Source organism: Gavialis gangeticus, unplaced genomic scaffold (genome assembly GCF_001723915.1).
Source record: "Gavialis gangeticus isolate Ggan-Ray unplaced genomic scaffold, GavGan_comp1, whole genome shotgun sequence".
NCBI classification, from domain to species: Eukaryota; Metazoa; Chordata; order Crocodylia; family Gavialidae; genus Gavialis; species Gavialis gangeticus.
In genome coordinates this window covers 76,671,079-76,692,176 of record NW_017728993.1, presented here as the reverse complement: position 1 = coordinate 76,692,176, position 21,098 = coordinate 76,671,079, and the positions used below count along the sequence as shown (strand labels likewise).

Here is a 21,098-nt window from a genome sequence, read left to right as displayed (position 1 = left end):
AACATAGCCTGTTCCCCCAACTATAGTTCAGGGGGGCAAAATATTGGGTTTTTTTTGTAAAAAAAAAAAAAAAAAGATACCATTTGCCAGGTAATTTTACACTGAAAAGCAAAAACCTGTTTTTGGGGGTTTTTTTAAACACACACTGATTATTTTAAAAGGATTAGGGGAGAAATTAGAAGGGCTTAAGGGACTGGAAAATAAAGGTTTGCTCACTGCACAACAAGAATGTTTAATTAGTTTACAACAGAGAGCTTAGGGCTCTGACACTTCAGCTACATTTAAAAATACCCATTATAAATTATGAGCACAATCCAGAAGATCATTTTGGGGCCCAGATCTGTCTCCACTCACTTCACTCTTTGCAAATAAAAATCAAGAACAAAGTAAAGCATGGCACTAAATCTGAGCACTAGAAAACATGGGGGGAAAGCCAATATTTTCAGAAGCCAATAGTGATGCTGGCTGTCTCCAGTTTTAGTGTGCCAATTTTGAACATCTAAAAAGGGACAGTTTTTTTAAAGAAATGTTTAGGATTTGCCTTCTGTAAAAAAAGGTCTTGCTTTAGCAGGTCTCAGTTTAATCATCCAAAAACTGAGGAACTACAATTGTCAGTAATTTACAAAAAATTCAGCCTTCCTATTTTGCACAGTGTCTCTGTAATGGACTGAAGATCTGTCTAGTTTTGAAAGTTTTGTAAACCAACATTATGTGGCACTAATTTTGTTGCACAGCACAAGTTTTGCACTCTGCAAATGAGCGGACAGAAACCTGGCCTTTTCACTGGCAGTTTTGTTTATTTCTCAGCCATCTCTTTACCTTGATAATCTGAGTATTAAATGACAGCAGAACATTACAGGTAGCCTTTGGAGCTCACCATTTTTATTATATTTAAAAATGTTTATGGAATGACAATAGAAATATCTACTGCAATATTTAAATTACAAAGACATTTCCATGTTTTCAATGCAGTAACACTCCTACTAGAGATGCATCATGACTTTTCTCTGCATGGCTATTTTTTGGATCAGTTTACGTCCATCCATTAATTGCACAAAAACTTAATGTATACATGTAACTGGTTGACCAGTCAACAAAAACAGGAAGTTTAGAAACAGTGAAAGACTTTTCTTTGGTGTGGCATACTGAAGAGTACAGAATATTATAAGAAAAATTAAAATAAAATCTAGTTCTTAGGATAAAGCTTGAATAATAATAATAAAATATTGAATTAGAAAACAACCCTTAGTGTGTCTGATTTGCACATTTAAGCACTGTATAAATCATCTACAGACTAGCCAGGATTATGACAATTTTCTTCACTCTACACTTCGTAGCAAGCATCAAAAATGCATTTTCTCTTATTCTAGTTCTTTTCCCTCTAGAAATAGTCTTATTACACAAAAACCCAGTTTTCTTTTCAGTCTTCAGTCCTGTATTCTGAGTTCCTTTTAAAATATCACTGGGTACTGAAATAAAGCATCACATTTTTCACTTATTTTTATGGGACACCTCAACAACTAGAGTGCAATTGAGCATCTGGTGGTTTATAGAGATGGCTCATTCTCTTAGATATTGATATTGATTTTCCTTTGCATATAATATGACAACCCAGAGAATATGCCTGCTTGCCCATTTACTCTAGAATGTGCACTGCACTGTTAAGGAAAGACTGAAGAGCAGCCATTTTATAGCTTTCATCAAAAGGGCAGAATTAAGAATCCTAGCATCAGAACACGGCTGTGCATCATTCTTGCTTTATGTTATGAAACTAGCCAGTTGTTCAGCACTAGATGTCTAATTTTTTTAGTAATCGAGTACTCATAGCTTCCAGTGACTGGCTTCAGTGGGACTTCTAAGTATTCACTTCTAAAAATCAGGCTACAAGTGCATATGATGGTTGTTAGCTGGATTGTAGAAGCCAAAACTAGAGCAGACTTTTATCCTAATGCATCAGATCTTCTAGGTGATTGCAATAGTGGGTTTGAATAATGAATCATAGTGTTACAGTTCTCTTTTATTGTAGAGAAAAAAAGGAAGCAATGAACAATTCACTATCAAACTAAGAGTCTGGAAAGTTAATTTCTATTAAAATTAATGTACAGTTATTTACTAAATATGGGCAATCAAAGCCTCATTTTCAGAAGTTCCAGTTTTTAAAGAGCCATTTCACTGTTATCATAGAATCATAGAAAATTAAGGTTGAAAGGAACCTCAGGAGGTCATCTAGTTCAATCCCCTGCTCAAAGAAGGATCATCCCCTCCCTACTAGATCATTCCAGCCAGGGCTTTGTTGAATGAGGCCTTAAAAACCTCTAAGGTTGAAGATTCCACCACTTCCCTAGGTAATCACACTTAAGTTCTTCCTAATATCCAACTTAAACTTCCATTACTATAACTTGAGGCTATTGCATCTTCTTCTGTCATCTGGCAGTACTGAGGACAATCTAGCTCCATCCTCTTTAGAACTACCTTTTAGGTAGTTGGAGGCTGGCATCAAATCCCCCATCAGTCTTCTCTTCTGCAAAATAAATAAGACCGGTTCCCTTAACCTCTCCTCATAAGTCATGTTCCCCGGCCTTGTCACCATTTTTGCTGCCCCCCCTGCCCCCAGACTCTCTACAACTTGTCCACATCCTCTCTGTATTGGGGGACCCAAAACTGGACACAGTACTCCAGATGTGGCCTCACTAGTGCACAACAGGGAGGAATAACTACTTCCCTCAATCTGCTGGCAATACTCCTACTAATGCAGGCCAGTATGCTGTTAGCCTTCTTGGCACCAAAGGTACACTGTTGGCTTATGTTCAGCTTATTATCCACTGTAGCCCCAGGTCCTTTTCTGCAGAGCTGCTGCTTAGCCAGTTGGTCCCAAGCCTGTAGCAGTTCACAGGATTGTTCTGTCCTTAATGTAAGACATTGCACTTATCCTTGTTGAACCTCATAAGATTTCTTTTGGTTCAATTCTCCAATTTGTCTAGGTAACTCTGAATCCTAGCCCTACCCTCCAGTGTATCTACTAACCCCCCCCCCGAGCTTGGTGTCAGTTGTGAACTTGCTGAGGGTACATTCCATCCCATCTTCCAGATCGCTAATGAAGATATTGAACAGAACCAGCCCCAGGACTGCCACCTGGGGCACTCCACTTGTTACCACCTTCCAACTAGAGATTGAGCTATTGATCACTACCCACTGAGCCTGACAAGCCTGACAAAAACCAGCTTTGTATCCACCATACAGTCCATTCATCCAACCCTTAATTCTTCAGCTTGCTTACAAGAATGCTGTGGGAGACCATATCAAAACCTTTGCTAAAGTCAAGGTATATCATGTCCACTGCTTTTCCTGCATCCAAAAAGCCAGTCATGTCATCAAAGAAGGCAATCACGTTGTGCAAGCATAACTTGCCATTGGTGAATCCATGATGACTGGTCCTGATCACTTTCTTCTCCTCCAAGTGATTAAAATGTATTCCTTGAGCACCTGCTCCATGATTTTTCCAGGGACTGAGGTGAGGCTGACTGTTCTGTATCTCCCTGGATCCTCCTTCACTTTCTTAAACATAGGCACTATATTTGCCCTTTTCCAAACATCCAGGGCCTCCCCCATCCAGGTAAAAGTGCAGAGATACCTGGGGAGTCTGATGTTCAAGTTTTGCCTGCCTGTGGCCAGAGGTGCAGGGCCCCAGAACCCAGACTCCCCCTGCAGTTTTCACCCCCCTGCGCCTTAACACATACACAGTGTCACCCATGTCATGACTTTCACTTGTCAGCAGTTTGAGGTACAGTTTCCCAGAAACCCCTACACCTATATCCTTGAAACTTGGCAGGATTTGTGGCTTCAGCAAGGGCTACCACCCCTGCAACTTTCACCTTGCTGTGGCTTAACACACACATGTGAAGTGAGTTTTGCTTTCAGGATTTGAGCTGCAGTTTCCCAGAAATCCCTGCATCCATCACCTTGAAACTTGGCAGGCTTTGTGCACTGCACAGCAGCTACCATTCTTGCAAGGTTCATCTGAAACAGACAAAAAACAACAAAGATATAGATGTTTAATTGATTCCCCATTATACCCTATGGCCGAATCTCCGAATCGCTGAATCTTTCCCAAATCTTTTCTGAATCTATTCGGAAGCTCTAAATCAATTTGGGAAGCCTAAAGCTTCTAGTGATTCAATTCAGATTCATAGATTTGGCCTCCAAATCATCTGAATCATCTCCAGATCCAAATCGCGATCCCAAGCTTTGCACAGCCCTACTCTCCATCCGCGGAAGAAGGGAATCTCCAACCACCACCATCCATTGCTTCCTCTTCATGGCAGTGGCAAGCAGAGGAAGAGCTGGAAGTGGCAGTGGCAGTGAATCTGGGATTGTGACATCCTTCAACCATCTCTCTGGGTCTTCTAATTTGCTGCCTCTCACTTTCTGCATCTCTTTCCAAGCCATCCTTCCCTAGCAAACTCCTCTGTAGTTGGCCTGTTTGCTGACCTTGATCTTGAAGGGTTTGCTTTTCCCTGCAAAGCTCTTTCCTCTCAGCAAGCTTACAGTGAAGGAGAGAGCTTCCAAGCAAACTCCCTAGCAAACTCCCCTCATTCTGGACTCTAGTTAAACAAGGGGCTTAAGTATTAATCTTTAATAATGACCCTGGAAATATGGTGCAATGACACAATACCAGGAGTTTTAGCTGCTTAAAATAAAACTATATAGGTTACTTAGTCTTAATTACATATATAAAAGAGCGAGAGAGAAAAAATCTCACCTTACAGGCTCTCCCTCAAAGAAAGGGGGTGGCAAACTGACCTGCAAACTGACTTGTGAACTGTCTGCAGTCTGCCTGGTTTGCTTTCTGTGTTTGCTATTATATTTAACCTAGAAGCCTTAGAGCAAACCTAGTTATGTTTAGTTCCATGATTCATTACTAAATTCATTCACAGTTCACAGTTCTAGACACTTTGCAACTCCATTGAGTCAGACCCAAAAACCCAGCTACACAGATGGTTTTGTGGTTTGCCCGTTTACCACATGACTACCTGGAAGACTTAGTGTTGGTCTTACATAGTTACACTATAATAAGGCATAGGGACCTTCATTAGTTGTGATCAGTAGTGGAACTGAGATGGGGAGGCTGACCAGGGCAGCAGTTCCAGATACTACCTTAATGGGAAGGGGTGTGTGTGCAAAAATGGTGACTATAGGAGTGGCAGCTGCCTGCCTCTACCATCAGTGCTGCATAGCTGGCACTGCCCCATCCATTACAGCTGCCCTGGGCATGGAGCTCCCTTACTGTGCTTCTAGTTGAGATTGTAATATGCCCAAGTCTGTGTTCAGGCAGATCTCTCCTGGCCCAGTGCAGTTTTGAACCGCACCTCTTAAAAATTGCCCTTGAACATTCTGAGGCATGACTATGTCCCTAGCTACTCTATTTTTGGCACATGACATTAAAGGTTATTAATAAATTTAACAGTTAGGCAGCTGCTACTGAAATGATGTCAATGCAACACACTTCTCAAATTTATTCACATTTTAGGCATGTAAATATTTCAAAACATAATTTTAGGGCCCATTTGATTGACTCATTGATTTACATCACTGCTTTTTAATCAATTTCGCTTGTACATTAATAAGTACTTTGATACTTACTATCAATCAGTACAGTCTGCAGACACATTTACATAGCATGTAAGTATAGAAAAAAAATCAACTTGTAAAACCTTTTTTTGTAAATGTAGTGGCCATTTATGGCCTTCTAATGAAGGTGCTTCAATCTTAAAACTGTTTGGGGGAGGAGGGGTTGTATAGATTTGGGTCACACTAAAAGCTCAAACAATTATAACACATTTTCTTTACTCTGTTAAAATGTTCTACAAGCTCCACTTTTGCAAATATGACACTTGTTTCTCTCTGTATCTGCGGAATAGGTTTTCTGCAGCATTCTCTGCTATTACAGTTATGTTTTCTTTTGCCAAAAGCTAGAATTTTCATTGACTTAATTATAGATATTGAGGTGCACATATAGTACAGCTTTATGCAGATCTTATAAGAGCAAATTGTGATCTTTAGAGGTGTAACTGTAACATTTCTTTAAAATATAGGTTGTTTTCAAGTCTAAGCATTATCACCGAATTAACTCACCCAGCCAATATGAGATTCATGCAGTTCAGAGCCAAAGACTGCTACTCTCTTGCTCTATCCAAACTGGAAAAGGTAAGAATATCTGCATTTGTTTAACTGGGCTAAATATCACATAGGTTAATCTTATCCCTTTATTGTTTTGTTGAAAGCCATTCAGAAAAGATTGAAATAGCAGTGAAATAATTTTCTTAGTTGGAGAGGAAGAAGCATACACTTTATGAAAAAAGAAAAGAAAAAGAAAACACAACAAATATATATGTTTTTGCATGTATAGTTAGTCAGTGAAATGATTTAAGGAAACAGAATATATTATGCTAATTTCTGATAGACACAGTTAATGTGATTTTCTAGGAAGCTGTTAGGAAATTACTGTGGAAAGTATTTAGACGGATTTGCAACAACATAGCAATATACACTCTTGGCTTAATATATATTGTAACGGGGAGCCAGAGGATCCTGTTACATTAAAGGACAGTGCAGTAGGCTAACCTTGCAGTAGGCTGGCAGCTGCACTGCAACAGGGCAGAGTCCCAGACACCCTGAAAGAAAAGGCTGCAAGCAGCTGGGTAAAGCAGTACCAGGGAAGGGCAGACTGACCATGAAACCCAAGGCAACCCCCCTGTGCTTAATTAGGAAGTCACCTGACCACAAGGGGAAGTGCTCCAGGGCATATAAGCCCAGTACCAGGAGCAAGGCTGGAAGTTTAGGCCTGTATTGTGCAGGGAGTGGAGCTCTGGAGATGGAGGGGATGAAAGAAAAAGCCTGTCACACACCCAATGTGTCCATAAAAACTGGGAAGTGAAAGCCAAAAGAGAAATAGGGTTTGCCACATGGTATAAAGCCAGATTGGTGGGGGCAGGGGGTTGTTTGAAAGAGTTTGCTTGTATTTGCTTTGCACTTAAGTTGATACCAGAGGAGGAGTGCATTGTGGCTAGAGGCATAAGTGGTGGGGGAAAATATTGCAGGGGGGCAGACCCACACCTGACTCCTGACCCTCCCACCTGCAGGGCCATTGCGGACTGGCACACATTGGTGCTGTGTGTAGGGGTAAAGGAGCAGCTGCATGCTGTGCCACACCAGGCACTGTGGGAGGGCACCTCTGTGGTGCTGCTGCTGTCACTGGCCACTGCAAAAAATTTAGGAGGGGCGGTTAACCCTGGCCTTCTATCACCTGTGGCTAGAGGGGTGGCATGGAGCCACGGGTACACCTAAGAGGCACCCAGAGTAGAGCCCTGTAGGGGTCAGAGACCATAAAGAGGCTGAGTGGCACGAGAACAACCTAGCCTGGGACATGGACCCAGGAGACTAAGTGGTATGCAAGCAGCCTTGCCTGAGTCTGGTACCCTGGGGATCTGAAGGGGTCACTCAAAATGATCAAGAACTATCCGTGAGGCATAGGCAGTGACCTTCTACAGGGAAGGATGGAGGCCAAGAATACATGAAGCTGTGAGACCATAAGTTGGCTGGTGCCCCGATGCACTGACAGGGCTAAGAGGGCCACAGTGTAGTACCATAGGGGGCAAGACTGAGAATGGCTGGTTGAGGATTTGAGGCTCATTTCAGGACCCTCCCTATACTCCGTAAGGTGCATCAAGGTGTGGCAGGAAAGGTTAAAAAGAAAGGGAACCCCAAGGACCTAGAGTGGAGAAGAGGCTGCTTGACCAGCAGGGGGTGTTGCAGCCATCCTTGGGGTCTGAGTACATCTATAAGTGTAACAAAATGCATTGTGCTAGAAGTCATTTTAAAGATCCTGTAACTGCATTCTGCAACAGTTTTCAATGCCCTGAATAGCTCTATTTTGTATTTGTTTTTATATTTTTATGTATTGATTCATGAGGAAATTAATGGGTACCCCTTTCTAGCACCAGCCATTTGGGGAAAAACGGAGGGGCAATCCATCTTTGGTTACATCTGACAACTGACATCCACTTCTTTAAGGCTTTTATATATATTGGAGGTGGGAAAAAGAGGTTGTGGGCTGAGAAATTCTTTTTTGCTCAGAACAATTGTTTGACCCATGGTCAAATTGGCTTCTGATGAGAATCTTGCTTATTCTTCATATAGAAATGAGATGGTTAAGTCATGACAGCTATTTGACAAATTCTCATTCTTTCTGTTCAGAAATTGTCATCAAGTATTCTTGTTTTCTTGAATGTAGAATTCAGCTTATTTCACAACATGATTTTTTGTTGATTGCCAAAAACACATTATTATTATTATTATTAACATTATTATTATTATTATTATTATACCTAGGAGCTCTAGTACCAGTTTGGGAACTCTGTAGTGCTGTTGCATTTGGGAGTCAAATTTAATTTGTTGTAAATATTATATAACATTTGTTGAAAATATGGAAGTGAGTAGCACATTTTAACACCTAGATAATACAAATAAAGCTGCTTATATATACTAGTATTCTAAAGTTCAGTCACTCAATTCCTTATGCATGATGAGGCTCTTCTAGAAGTCAGATTTTTTTTTTTAGTATATGCAGGGTAAGTTTTTTGGAAACTTCAGACAGTCTGTTGCCTTCACTTACTGTGTCATACCTAAAATAAGCTAATAGGTTCTCTTTGTAAGGGGCTGACATTCATTTATTCTAAAAAGTGATAGGTATTCATTTACATGCTGCAACAATAAAGGTGATGCCTAATGTTGTTGGTTGTGGCCCCAAGGTAGAATCTCACACTAAATAAGTTAATGGTGATCCATTATGTTCAGTTCAACATTTGTATTCTAATGATAAACATGCAAGAAGAGAATGTTAAGTTTTGGAACAGTGTCTTCAGATGCATGGAGAGCTAGGTGCCAGAAAGTCACATGCTAGGTCCTAGCAGGTCCTATAGAACCTTGTTTGAGTATTATCATCTCAATACAAAGTGCCTCTTTTGCCCACTTAAAGAAAGCTTGCATCTATGATTCATTTTAGCACTTCTCCTTAACTTTTCATAAACACAGCATTGCCTAGAATCACTTGTGTATTAGAACACAAAGTGCCAATAGCTGCAGATGTTCCTCCACAGTATTGTCCCTTGATGCACTATAACTAACTGGAGGAAGTGGCAAGCCAATTTCACAGAGAGGTCAGGGGGGAGGGGAGGGAGGGGTAGCTGTCATATTTATAGGCTGATTACAGTGGGGACCCTCCATGCCTCTGATTGGCTGAGGGGCCCTGTTTACCTTACCCATCATCTCTGACTGGCTGCAAGTGCTGTCCGTCATGCAGCTCTGCCCCCTCACCTCTGGTTGTGAGGGCTGCCCATCATGTCAATCCATCCCTCACCATTGATTGGTAGAGAGGGGCAGGGCCACATGAGAGGCAGCTCTTTCAGCTATTCAGCAATGAGGGGCAGGGCTGGCAGCCATCTTAGGCTGTTCTTCATGTGGACAGCCCTCTTCCTCCTTCTATCCAATGGGCTGCACCACTGGGCTGCAGCACTATGAAGACTGCTGGCTCACTCTGGGGCACTAGCAGTTTATTTTCAGTAAGCTGTCTTTCTTTTTTCCCCCACAGATTTCATGGATTTTAAGGACATAGTCCACTTTCTCAGGCAATGACATTTTGCAATGGCTATGAAATCCACAAAACTGCAGTTTCAGTAGGTCCCTAACTATAACCTACAGGAAGCTCTAGGCATACACCTTAACTGCAGTACAGCTGGGTGATAAGGGGTGCTTACTAGGGAATCATTACCTCTATTGCTTTGCATTTGCTTTTGATTTTGGGTAGTTGGGGAGAGAGTTGATGGAAGTCTGGCTGCGCTATAGGCAATGAACAGGATTTCAACCAAGTCATATTTTATACCTCACAAGACTATTGTGAAAGTAAAGTGTGCATGGGAGGGAGAGGTAACTGCAGCATTTCTGTCCCAAAACATTTGGTTAAATTACAGGTCTAAACAAAGTTGTGAATAAAGGTTGGAAACTGAAAAAAGGTAATTCAATTAACTTCTTGTCCAAACTCTTTCAATATAACATATGAGTAGATAAATTGTCTCAAAGAAATAACATTTTCTTCCTTGTGGTTGAAGGTGTCTACAGTTGACAATATTTCCCATTCATTTCACTCTTACCAGTAACAATGGAGCACTTCACAGGTGGTGGTGTAGTTCATTGGACTTCTCAGAATCCCCTCATGTAAAATGAAATGCAATTTAAAACTTGAGTGAAAATTATCTAATATGGTCAAATGTACAGATGATTCTTATTCCTAGTCTAAGCTCCCCAGCTTCAGAAGAGACTCCAAAGGCAGGGTAGTCATCTTAAGTTAATGGTTATAAACACACATGCAAAATTGACTTCAAGGTTTAATGGACTGTCGAAGCAAGATATTTGAATCACAGAAGAATTCCATCTGCTGTTACAGCTGTACCTTTTCTTAGTTAAACAAAAAATCCCACAGAAAAAAACAACAAAAAATCACAATTAGCAACAGAAAAGGCAGGAGTTTTTACTCAGAAAAAAGAGAGATGATGAAATATGTTTAAGCCATATGTTTGAAGCCAAAACTTATATTTTCCAATTCTGTTCAGGCAAAAAAATAAAATAAAACAAAACAAAACAAAAAACAGCACAAAAACAAACACTCTCCCCCCTGCCTCCTCCCCCCCACCCCCTGACAACAACTCTAAGGTGGCTATTTCATGGAGTCCTGGCTGGAGTAAGTCCTGAAGTGAGGCAGACCAGATTGGAGTTTCACAGCCTAATTTTCCATTAAACTAATTTTTGGGAGGACAGTTTAATTAGACAAACTTTTAAAAAGGTGTATCCTTTAGGGCTGTGTGAAACTTCAGTCACTGATTCGATTCAGTGGAGTTTCGGCCCAATTCGGAGGCCGAATCTCCAAATCCGAGTTGAATCAGGATAAACTTTAATCTCTCCGAATCAAATCAGAACCGTCTGAATCAGTTCAGGGAGATTCAGAGAGATTCGATGATTCGTACATAGGCACAGCTTTAAATTGTTTTTCTACATACCTCAAGGTACCAGGTGGCTCGTAAATGCTGAGATGCTGGGGTGGATGGAGTGTCCCATGGAAGCATGAGGGGGGGTCCCCAGCATGCTCGGCAGTAGGCTTAGCAGACCCGGTCCATTTCCGGGTCTGCAAGAGAGTGCGTGGGGGACCCTGACCCCTGGCTCAGCTACTGGTGCCGCTTCGGTCTGGGGGGGCACCCAGGATCCCCCCGTGGCTGATCGTCAAGCCAGGGGGATGTAGGGAGGGTCCCCTGCATTCTCCAGTGGACCTGGAAGTGGACCGGTAGCACTTCCAGTCCACTTCCAGGTTTGCAGCCGAGCACGTGGGAGGGCTCTGCATGCTCCTGTGGGACGCTTCATCCACCTCACCATCACAGCATTCATGAGCCATGCCTGGTACCTCAAGGTATGTAGAAAAAACATTTAAAGCTGTGTCTATGGCCAAATCGCTAGTTCTCTGAATCAGTATTGAATCTTCATATGCGGATTTGGCCGAATTGAATCAGGACAGTGATCTGAATCAACAAATCAAATCCCTGTTCCTGATTCTGGTCGAATCCAAATCAAATACAGCCCATTTCGCACCCCATAGTATCCCTTAATCAGATTTGCTATTATAAAATATATCCCCTCTTAAGGTATATGACCGTATTGGTTGTGTGTGCTGAAAAATATGGGGAAGCCCTCGATACATTTACCTGAGGCATCTAGAGGCTACAAACTTTTTTGAACTCCATTTGGGATAGGATGTATCACCTCTATTTTATTTCCATTAGCAGAGTTAATTATATTTGAAATAACCCTAACAAATTAATTTGCAGCAATGCCATGAGCTGTTAAAAACAGTGCTAAATTTGCAGCTATAATTTGGTGTTAATCCATTCACTTCAAGGGGTCTCTGCTGACTTAGGTTCTGAATAGTGTCATAGAAAGAATTGATCTTTTGCCATAATTGCCAAACTGTAAAAATATAAAATCAGTTCTGATAGCTCTCAAAGATTTGTTTTGTATATTTTGTTTGTTTTTGGTTTCATTCACCAAACAAATGAAAACAGCTCCAGGAGCAGAGATTTATAAATTATTCAATTGGGTATTTTCTGGCATTTTCTATAAAGAGGAAGAAGTCCTTGCTGTAATGAACACTTGAGCATTTTATACAAAATAGAGCATCATCAATATAAGGTAGTAAATCAGGGATGGGCAGTTATTTAGCCCATGGGCAATAGAGTTTTGGTGAACTGTCACAGACTGGGTCAGCATCCCTCTCCCCACACTGCACAGGAGCTCACCAACCCTCCCCCCTAAGCATCCCCATCCCCTATGCCTGGCTGGGTGCCTTGCCTCGGGGTCCTAGCTGGTCTCCATGGAGACTCGTGAATTGTGAAGGGCTGATGGCCCAGGCCCAGGCCCAGGCCCAGGCCCAGGGAATAGCTGTGATCTAATCCCTGCACATCCCTGCCCACAGAACTGGCGCCTGTTGCAGGCACATGCAGGCATTGGGTCACGGCTCTGCTCTGCGCTCAACTGGGATGGGGCTGGAGGCTGGAATCTGGGGGAGCAGCAGCTGGGAGTGCGATGGGTGGGTAGGTGGCACTGGGGCTGGGACTGTGGTGCCCTGGCCCTGTGCTCTCACCACCTGTGATCCTAGCCCTGGCTCCAATCCACAATGTCCTGTCCCTTACATCAGCTCCCACCCTGTGCACTAGAAGCAACACCAGGTGGGCACCAGCATTAGCTGTGGACACTGCCAGGTGCAGATGCTGCCAGCAAGTTCCCAGTGGGGATCAGGGCAACTGCCTGGGACAACAGTTGACGTGCTAATGCAGCAACATCATCTGTGGACCTGTGCAGCCACCTCAGTCCCCACCTGGAACCTGGAACCCATGTCCACAGCTGTTGCCAGTACTGCTGCTTGGTACTGCTTTCATCATGCAGTGTGGGAGCTGGTGTAAGCTGCAGAGGGGGCCAGGACATGTCCAGCATGACCCAACAGCCCCTGGCTCCCCATGAGCTGGATTCCATGACTTTGCAGCTGCCCACCTGTGGGCTGGATACAATCAGTTGACAGGCTGGATCTATCCTGTGGGCCATATTTTGTCCATCCCTGTACTAAGACAACCCGCCTCATAATATAGTTCCGTTTCCCCTCAGAAAGAGGAGTGAAATAAGCCTGGATTTCCCACATCCCAGGTGATTGGGAGTTGAATAAAATGGGACCACCACATTCTTGTGCCTTCTACTCGCTTATGAATCTAGCCCTGAAAAAAATGAACAAAATAATTCATCAAATTCAACTGAATTCACAAATATTTTCTGATGCCTAAAGCTGCATTTTTGGGAAACAGGCTTTTCCTAAAAAATAAAAAATAGTAATTTACAGAGTTCTAGTCCTAACCCTAATGCTAAGCTCCTTTCTGTGGAAGAGTTAATCTTTGGATTCTTATTTTTGGTTTTCAATTTTGCTTATGAATTAACAACTAGATTTAAATTTTTGGGGAGCATACAGTGCATGCCTATATATCAGAGGCAGCATGTCTTAGGTTCTAAACAATTTACAAGAGCTGTGGTACCTATGTGAAAGCCAACAGCCATAAAACCTCAGCCTCAAACCTTAAGCACCCCTAAGAGTATATAAGTGCCTAAGTTTTCATCACTAATGTAACTCTGGCTATAAAGAGGGCTTGCATTTCTCCCAGAACAAAAGGATTTCTTCCATATGTCTACAGGAGTGCATGTGCATTGTCCACTTCAGGTACCTGTGACATATTTGGGATGATGCTAACACTTTTTCCTGGGACCTCCTGGTGTGCATCTGTAAAGTTCTTATACAACATTTCAGGGACAGCCCTGTCCAGCTATGTAGTCTCATTGGCTGCCTACTGGAAGAGGAGCAGCAATGCAATATGGAACTTCTACATGTGTAAATAGTTGTGCTGCTCCTGTTTCAATCCAGGTCCGGGACAATCAGAACCACCTTGAGTAAAATGTCTATTTACAACTTTACATGCTTAAAGTTCTGCTTCTGCATGTATCCAGAATTGCTTAGCTCATCTTTGGCTAAGTTCAATACTGAACAACTGCTAACACACAGTGCATTAGAATAAGGGTGTCAAAGATCTTGCCCACCCCATGGAGCTCCTAAGGGGTCTGGGAATTTGGTGATGGGACAAGCAGGAATGGGGCCCACCACTGAACTCCTAGCTAGGGAGCTGTGTTGGGGGCATGTCGTTGTCATTGCGATCAGAGGAACAATGGCTGTGTTAACCCCTATGAAGCTAGCACTTGTCCTGCCACCACTGCTTCTGGGTCCTGACCCAGCATATGACGTTTCCTCTAGTTCACATCCAGCTCACGAGGAGCCCCACAGTCCAGACCTGGCCTGAGTCCCAAGTGAGTATGACACCCCTACATTAGTGTAACAGAATAAAATAAAATAAAAACAGTATATAAACAAAAAAATCCTATCTCTACCTCTTATGTAAACATTTCTTTCATTGGGCTACAGAACTATACTCATACTTACTACATCTCTGGACACTGTGTACAGAGTGGCAGAGCTTCAACAAAGTGAGAGAATGCCTGCATCCCAGCCTAGCCTAGCTTAGTAATTATAGTATACTCTTTAGAAGTGGGAACTGTGGGTTTGAAGACCTTCAGGCATAAAACCCACATTTTAGATTCCTGGACTGTGGTTTAGCCACTAGCATAAAAACAGATGCCACCACAGGTAGCATGTTCAAATTAAAAATAGTGAGTTATCGAAATTCAGCAGGGGGATTTGGGCTGTGAATCCCAATCTGATATAGGTACCCAAAGCCGTGAAAGAGGTCAGATTTTAGGTTGACTTAGACTTGGAGCATGCAAGTAATAGTGGTGGGTGGATGGTGTCTGGTTAGAAATGTTCTGTTGATCCTTCAATGTAGACATGCACTGTATGCTCCCTTAGGGCACATCCAGACAAGAGTGGCAGTGTGGTATGTGGCAATATGTCTGCAGTACCACATACTGTACATTCAGTTGTTCTCTATACTGTAAGGGAGCAGCATGGGGAAGTGGGGAGAGGGGCGGGGATGACCCTTGGTTATCCAGGGGACAGAAAAACCTGTGCAAAAAAACTCCTGAGCATTGCATGTGGGGGCAATGTGCACCACTCAAAACTGGAGACCCATGCTCCAGCTGCCAGCCAGGCTCCAAACAGCAGGATCGCTGCTGCTGCAGCCCCAGGAAGCCCCCAGGACCCCAGGGAAGGCTGCTGGGGCCAAGATGCACCGCTGCTACTTGTCCCTGGAGAACCAAATGTCCTCATTTATCTGGATGCAGCCCTAAAGAGTAAAAGTGTCTTATATAAGGTACCTGAAGACAATATCCTAAAGAATATTTTCTGTACACTGAAGATCAGCTTCAAAGCTTCAAAGCTGACACAAGAAGCTTGTCAAGAGGCTTGTCAAATACAAAAAGGCACTGCCTCTATTTTTTTTCCTCAAAATATTAGGCTCCATCCAGATTTTTACAGCTTTCTCAGAAACATGCTATATTTGCTACTGGTTGCTAATCTAGATGGATGAATGGTTTGATTAGATTATGGCAATTCCATAATCTATAATTACTATCTACAATGGAGAAGGAATCTATTTGCAATCCTATATCACTGACAATATAGTCTGTGAAGCTCCTTTGATATTATACCAAAAAATGCAAGAAAAAGAACGTCACAATGGAAAGAGAAGTAGTAAGGATTTGGTCCACATTTGAAGGAGAAGAATACAGAATGAAACACAATACAAAAAAGTATGGAAACACAATATTAAAATATCAAAGTATAGACACTGTCACTTTCTTTAAAAGAAATGTCACCTAAAGGCACTTTATACTTTCAGGCTGTTGGGACTTACCCATTAGGTTGTAAGCTTTCTAACTTTTTTGCAGTATGACATTGACTAATAATTGTAAGGGAAAATACTGATGGAATATTTCCAGGGTGAGACAATATCATGAGGAATATACCATGTCAGTAAGAGCATACATTCCCAAATCTTCTTAGGATCCCATCTTTAGCTCTTAATTTCTTTTAGAAATACAGCAGCTACAACAATTCAGCAGCTAACAACAATGAAGGACTTTTCAGCCTGCAACTTGGAGTCACATAAACAGAGAGAAGATGACTGGCGATGCATAAACCTCCCTATCTATTAATAACTCTGTATATCAACATAAATTTTAAAAAGAAAATTTATATTAGTAGTTTTAGAGGTCATGTTTATGCTAAACTCTTTAATTATTTCTCAAGATAAGAAATGCTTTTTCCATAAATATATGCTTTTCCTATGACTGAATTTTAATGTGTGTCACTAGAAATATTACTGGGTACCATATTTAATATGAAATACAAGTGTCAGTGATACTTCAGTGCCTTTCTAGCATCCAGAGCTACAGTATTCACTGGAACATTAATGAGTTTACAAGTAACAAATCAGAAAGTAGAGATAATTTTATTTTTATCATCTTTCTTAAGCAAGGGGGGAAAAGGAAGGTCACAATATGAGACAGACAGGAGATGGAATATGAAATATTTCAAAGGAAACCATTTTCAAGATCTTGTTTTGAAATAAACTATATATGGTTAAGAAAAAAGTCCTTCCTCCCACTTTTCAAACTTCTAGGTGGAAGCCAAAAATATTACTCAAAGCATTGCATCTTTTTTCCTTTGACCTCTCCCTCTCCCCTTTTTTGGCACCAAAAATAGACTCCACTATTCATTTATCCACTACTGAGCAGATGGAAGAATAAATGTAATACCTTCAGTTTGTTTGATGGAGGGTCATTCAATTCACAGTCATTCTCTACAATATAATTTATGGTTTGAATATAAAAGTCTTTATTTAATTGTAACTGCCTGGAAATCAAAGAAAAATGTACATTTAATCATGGAATATTAAGCAAAAAAGGTTTATATTATACACATACCAGTTTTACCACAGGAAATTACTGTATTTTCTCCACTGTCTTCCATGGTTTTAAAAATCAGATACACCTGTACAATATTAAAATCAAAATCTTTAAAAGCAGTTACATTAATAGGCTTTCTTCCTTTGTCTAAACCCATTCACCTCAATGATATTACATGTAAAGTTAAGGCCTGATCAGCTAAAATCAGGCTATGTCTATTAGTTATAAACACACAGCTCTTAAAAATATTTAGCAGTGCTAAGAGCACAATACCTTAAAATAAATGTTTCTCTTGAAAGCATCACAAAAGTAGATGATTGCTCTGCAGAAACATATTTAATATTTTGGGGAATGGTGAATAAGATTACACAGAAAAGAAAAATAAATTTGGATAATGCTTCCCACACTGGCCATGAAACAAGCCACTTCAAATCATTTCCTTTATTAGATTGTGTCTATATTATTTTCTCTCCTCCCCATGTTGGAATTTTCATCTCACAAGTTCTAACTGGTCATGTTTAATAACAGAATCAGTTTTCTTTTTACCCTAAGAGTCATATAATAGAGTACTGACAGAGTCTAAACCACAAAGTCTAGACTTAAATTCCCGCCAGTGTGGAAGTCATGGAATCATAGAAAATTAGGGTTGGAAGAGATCTCAGGAGCTCATCTAGTCCAACCTCCTCTCAAAGCAGGACCAGCCCCAAATAGATCATCCCACCCAAAGCTTTTTCTAGCCAGGTCTTAAAAATCTCCAAGGACGGAGATTCCACAACCTCTCTGGGTAACTTGTTCCAGTGCATTTGTACCCTCCTAGTGAGAACATTCTTCCTAATATCTAACCTAAACTTCCCTTCCTGCAACTTGAGACCATTTCTCTTTGTTCTATTATCTGCCACCACTGAGAAGAGTCCAGCTCCCAAAGTGTTCAAGACTATACATTTTTAGTTCAATCTATTTATAGTAAATAAACCACATGGCTGGTGTTTTCTCTGAAGCAGCTTGCTTATTTCCACTGAATCATTCTACTGCTATTAATGAGAGTAGTTTGGCCAGCACCAAATACTCTGGAAAACACCAGCCAGAAATAATATGTTTTGGCATCATCATTATCAATTTATATGTATCTGAACATCTCTTTTCCCAATGTTTTCCACAGCTACTTCTTTTATAATAATTATGCTCTCTCTTCAAAAATAGTAATCAACACTAAATACAACCTAACATGTTAGTGACAATGCTTTCTTTGACTTTTGAGTACAAATAGGTATACACTCTTTTTCATCAACAGAAATATTTCTGCAATATTTTCTTAAGCATGCTATAGATTTCTTTAGTAAGATCCATCTGTTCCAGTACTTCATACAGTGTTAAAGATACTTGGAGAAGGAATATCTTTCTCTGTTAGAATAATTGAACTTTAGAGTACTTTGTGTATCATCCTTCTGTTTTCATATTCAGTTAATCTATAATGACTATTTTAGGTCTTAATATTCTACTCACATACACCACACAGACAAGAACCAGAGGAGCAGGAACCCATGCAGGAAAAAACAGAATTTAACTGCATATTCTTTAACAGCAGCCTTGATATTAACAGTCCTAGGATTAACCTCCCACTCTACATGTTATCTGATTGCCAAACAAGCTTACTACCATTGGATTAGGCTGTGTACAGAACCTCATAACACTGGCCAACTCTGGTAATTTGGGGATAGTGGAGATGTTAAGTACTGACTGTTACAATTCTTTGGGGTTTAAAGTAGGGGAAATGCACAAGTGAATTGATTAACTGGCAGGAAAGCAAACAGAGAAGATGACCTCCATTGACAGTTTGCCTCTGACTTCTGTGGGGTTAGTCTCAGGGGCTAATTACCAATTTGTTTACTGGTGAGCGTTAAACAAGTACTAACATGATTCACCTTATTAGGCTCTCCTTAGTGGCTCCTAGTACAGGGCTCAGACTATAGAAAAGTCAGTAGCAAATAGGCAGAAGGGCCCTTATTACACCAAATAAATCTGCTAGCCTGGTCCCATACTGGTACAGGGGAATACACTAAGGACATAGACAGAAATTATGTTTGTTGTGTGACTGGCTGTTTGAAAGAGCTCTACAGCCATGCCCTAACAGAAGAGCATGGCTGCAAAGCACTTTAAAAGTACCCAGTTGTGGGACAAATTAATCTGCTGGCTGGGCAAATCTCAAACAGAGCTCCTGTGCCTCTCTTTGCCTCCTCCCATCCTGAAGACAGCACTGGAGCTGAGACGGGGTGAGGGGGCAGGACTAGGGGAGAGAGGATGCAGACATATAACCTCTCTCCCCTGGATTGACTCAGAAGTGGAGATCTATTGCTGCTCCCCCTCCCTCCCTCCCTCCCTCCAAGGCCAAACAGTGAACATCTATTAGGTAGTAGGGGGTTCCCTTTCTGTGAAGCACCAAGAGTTACAGGTGGGGGCTGCATGTCTGTCAGCCCCCTAAGAGGATGACATTCATGAAACATGTATAGCAATAGGGCTTTTAACACTTCAGCCTTTCTATACCTGTGTTTAGTGTTGACAGTTCTTTTGTATATACATGATGCAAATATATGATAATCCAGAGAGAGGGAGCTGTATACTTAGATGATACTTACTGTATTTTTTTAAGGATTTCTTAAAATGATATCTTCTATTGGACCAGTTACATAGTTGGAATAGAGTTAAACAAGCTTTTGAATACAAAATATTCTTCTTCAGGTCACAAACCAAACAACAACATCTGTATTGATTTTTCTTTTTTATTCTTTGAACAGAAAGAGCGAGAGAAAGGTTCTAATCTTGCATTTATGTTTCGACTGCCTTTTGCTGCTGGAAGGGTTTTCAGCATCAGTATGTTGGACACACTGCTTTACCAGGTACTATAATATAACATTATCTGCTGTACCACTACTGCTGTACCACATAAATACATTGTTATTATATAACTACTTATTCTTTATACACAGTTCTTAGAGGACATCCTGCCTTTCATACACTGAAGATTATGCAATAATGTACTGATACTTAAGATATCAACCTGCATATAATAAATCATTACTAAACTGAAGAGTTACTTGTAAAGTAGTTCAAGGAAAAGCTTTGATTTTTTTAGAAATATGTTATATTCTTCTTTCATATGACTCATGTAGATACAGAACAGCAACTATACTTTTAAATTTAGGTGGCTGAGCCAGATAATTGTCAGGAGCAGCAGAGTGCATCACTGTGTATCACTGTACAGCAGAGTGTATCATTCCTTCATAGTTGTGGATTGGGCATTGAGTTGTTATATGTCCCATGGTCTATTCTGGGTGACCACAGTCGCACACTAGAGAGTTTTTAATTTTCCATCAGTGCATCAAATATCCACATCTCCCATGGTTTGTGCAGATACAGTTTAGAGTTGCCCATGAGCAGGGAAGAGAGAGGACCTGGGCAACAATAGGCCCGTTAGTCTTACCTCTATCCTAGGGAAACTCTTTGAGAAGATCCTCAAGGAGCACATCTGTGATGGGCCAGCTTCAGGGATGATGCTCAAGGGCAACCAGCACAGTTTCATTAGGGGCAGGTCATGTCAGACCAACCTGATTGCCTTTTATGATCAGGTCACAAAGGCAATGGATGCAGGTGTCGCCGCGGATGTAGTCTTTCTAGACTTCAGCAAGGCCTTTGACACCGTCTCCCACCCCATCCTCATTAAAAAACTAGGCGACTGTGGCATTGATGCCTACACAGTCAGATGGATTGCAGATTGGCTCAAGGGTCATACTCAGAAGGTGGTGGTAGACGGGTCATATTCAACTTGGGGTTAAGTGGGCAGCAGAGTCCCCCAGGGCTCAGTCATTGGGCCTGCACTGTTCAATTTCTTCATCAGCAATTTGGACGACGGGGTGAAATGCAACCTGTTTAAATTCGCAGATGATACCAAAATTTGGGGTGAGGTGAGCACGCTAGTAGGGAGGGAAAGATTGCGGCAAGATCTGGATAGGTTACAGGAGTGGGCTAACATAAACAGGATGCGTTTCAAT

The 21,098-nt window shown here is 41.3% G+C and overlaps 1 protein-coding gene across 1 annotated transcript in view; it reads left to right on the top strand.

Moving 5' to 3' along the window:
- The window catches only part of KCNT2 (potassium sodium-activated channel subfamily T member 2), a 451,804-nt gene that overhangs the window by 386,641 nt on the left and 44,065 nt on the right, over positions 1-21,098 (top strand). The window contains exons 23-24 of the mRNA XM_019502030.1: positions 6,093-6,204; positions 19,845-19,946. Coding sequence (XP_019357575.1) covers positions 6,093-6,204; positions 19,845-19,946 — 214 coding nt within the window. The remainder of the gene's footprint in view (positions 1-6,092; positions 6,205-19,844; positions 19,947-21,098) is intronic.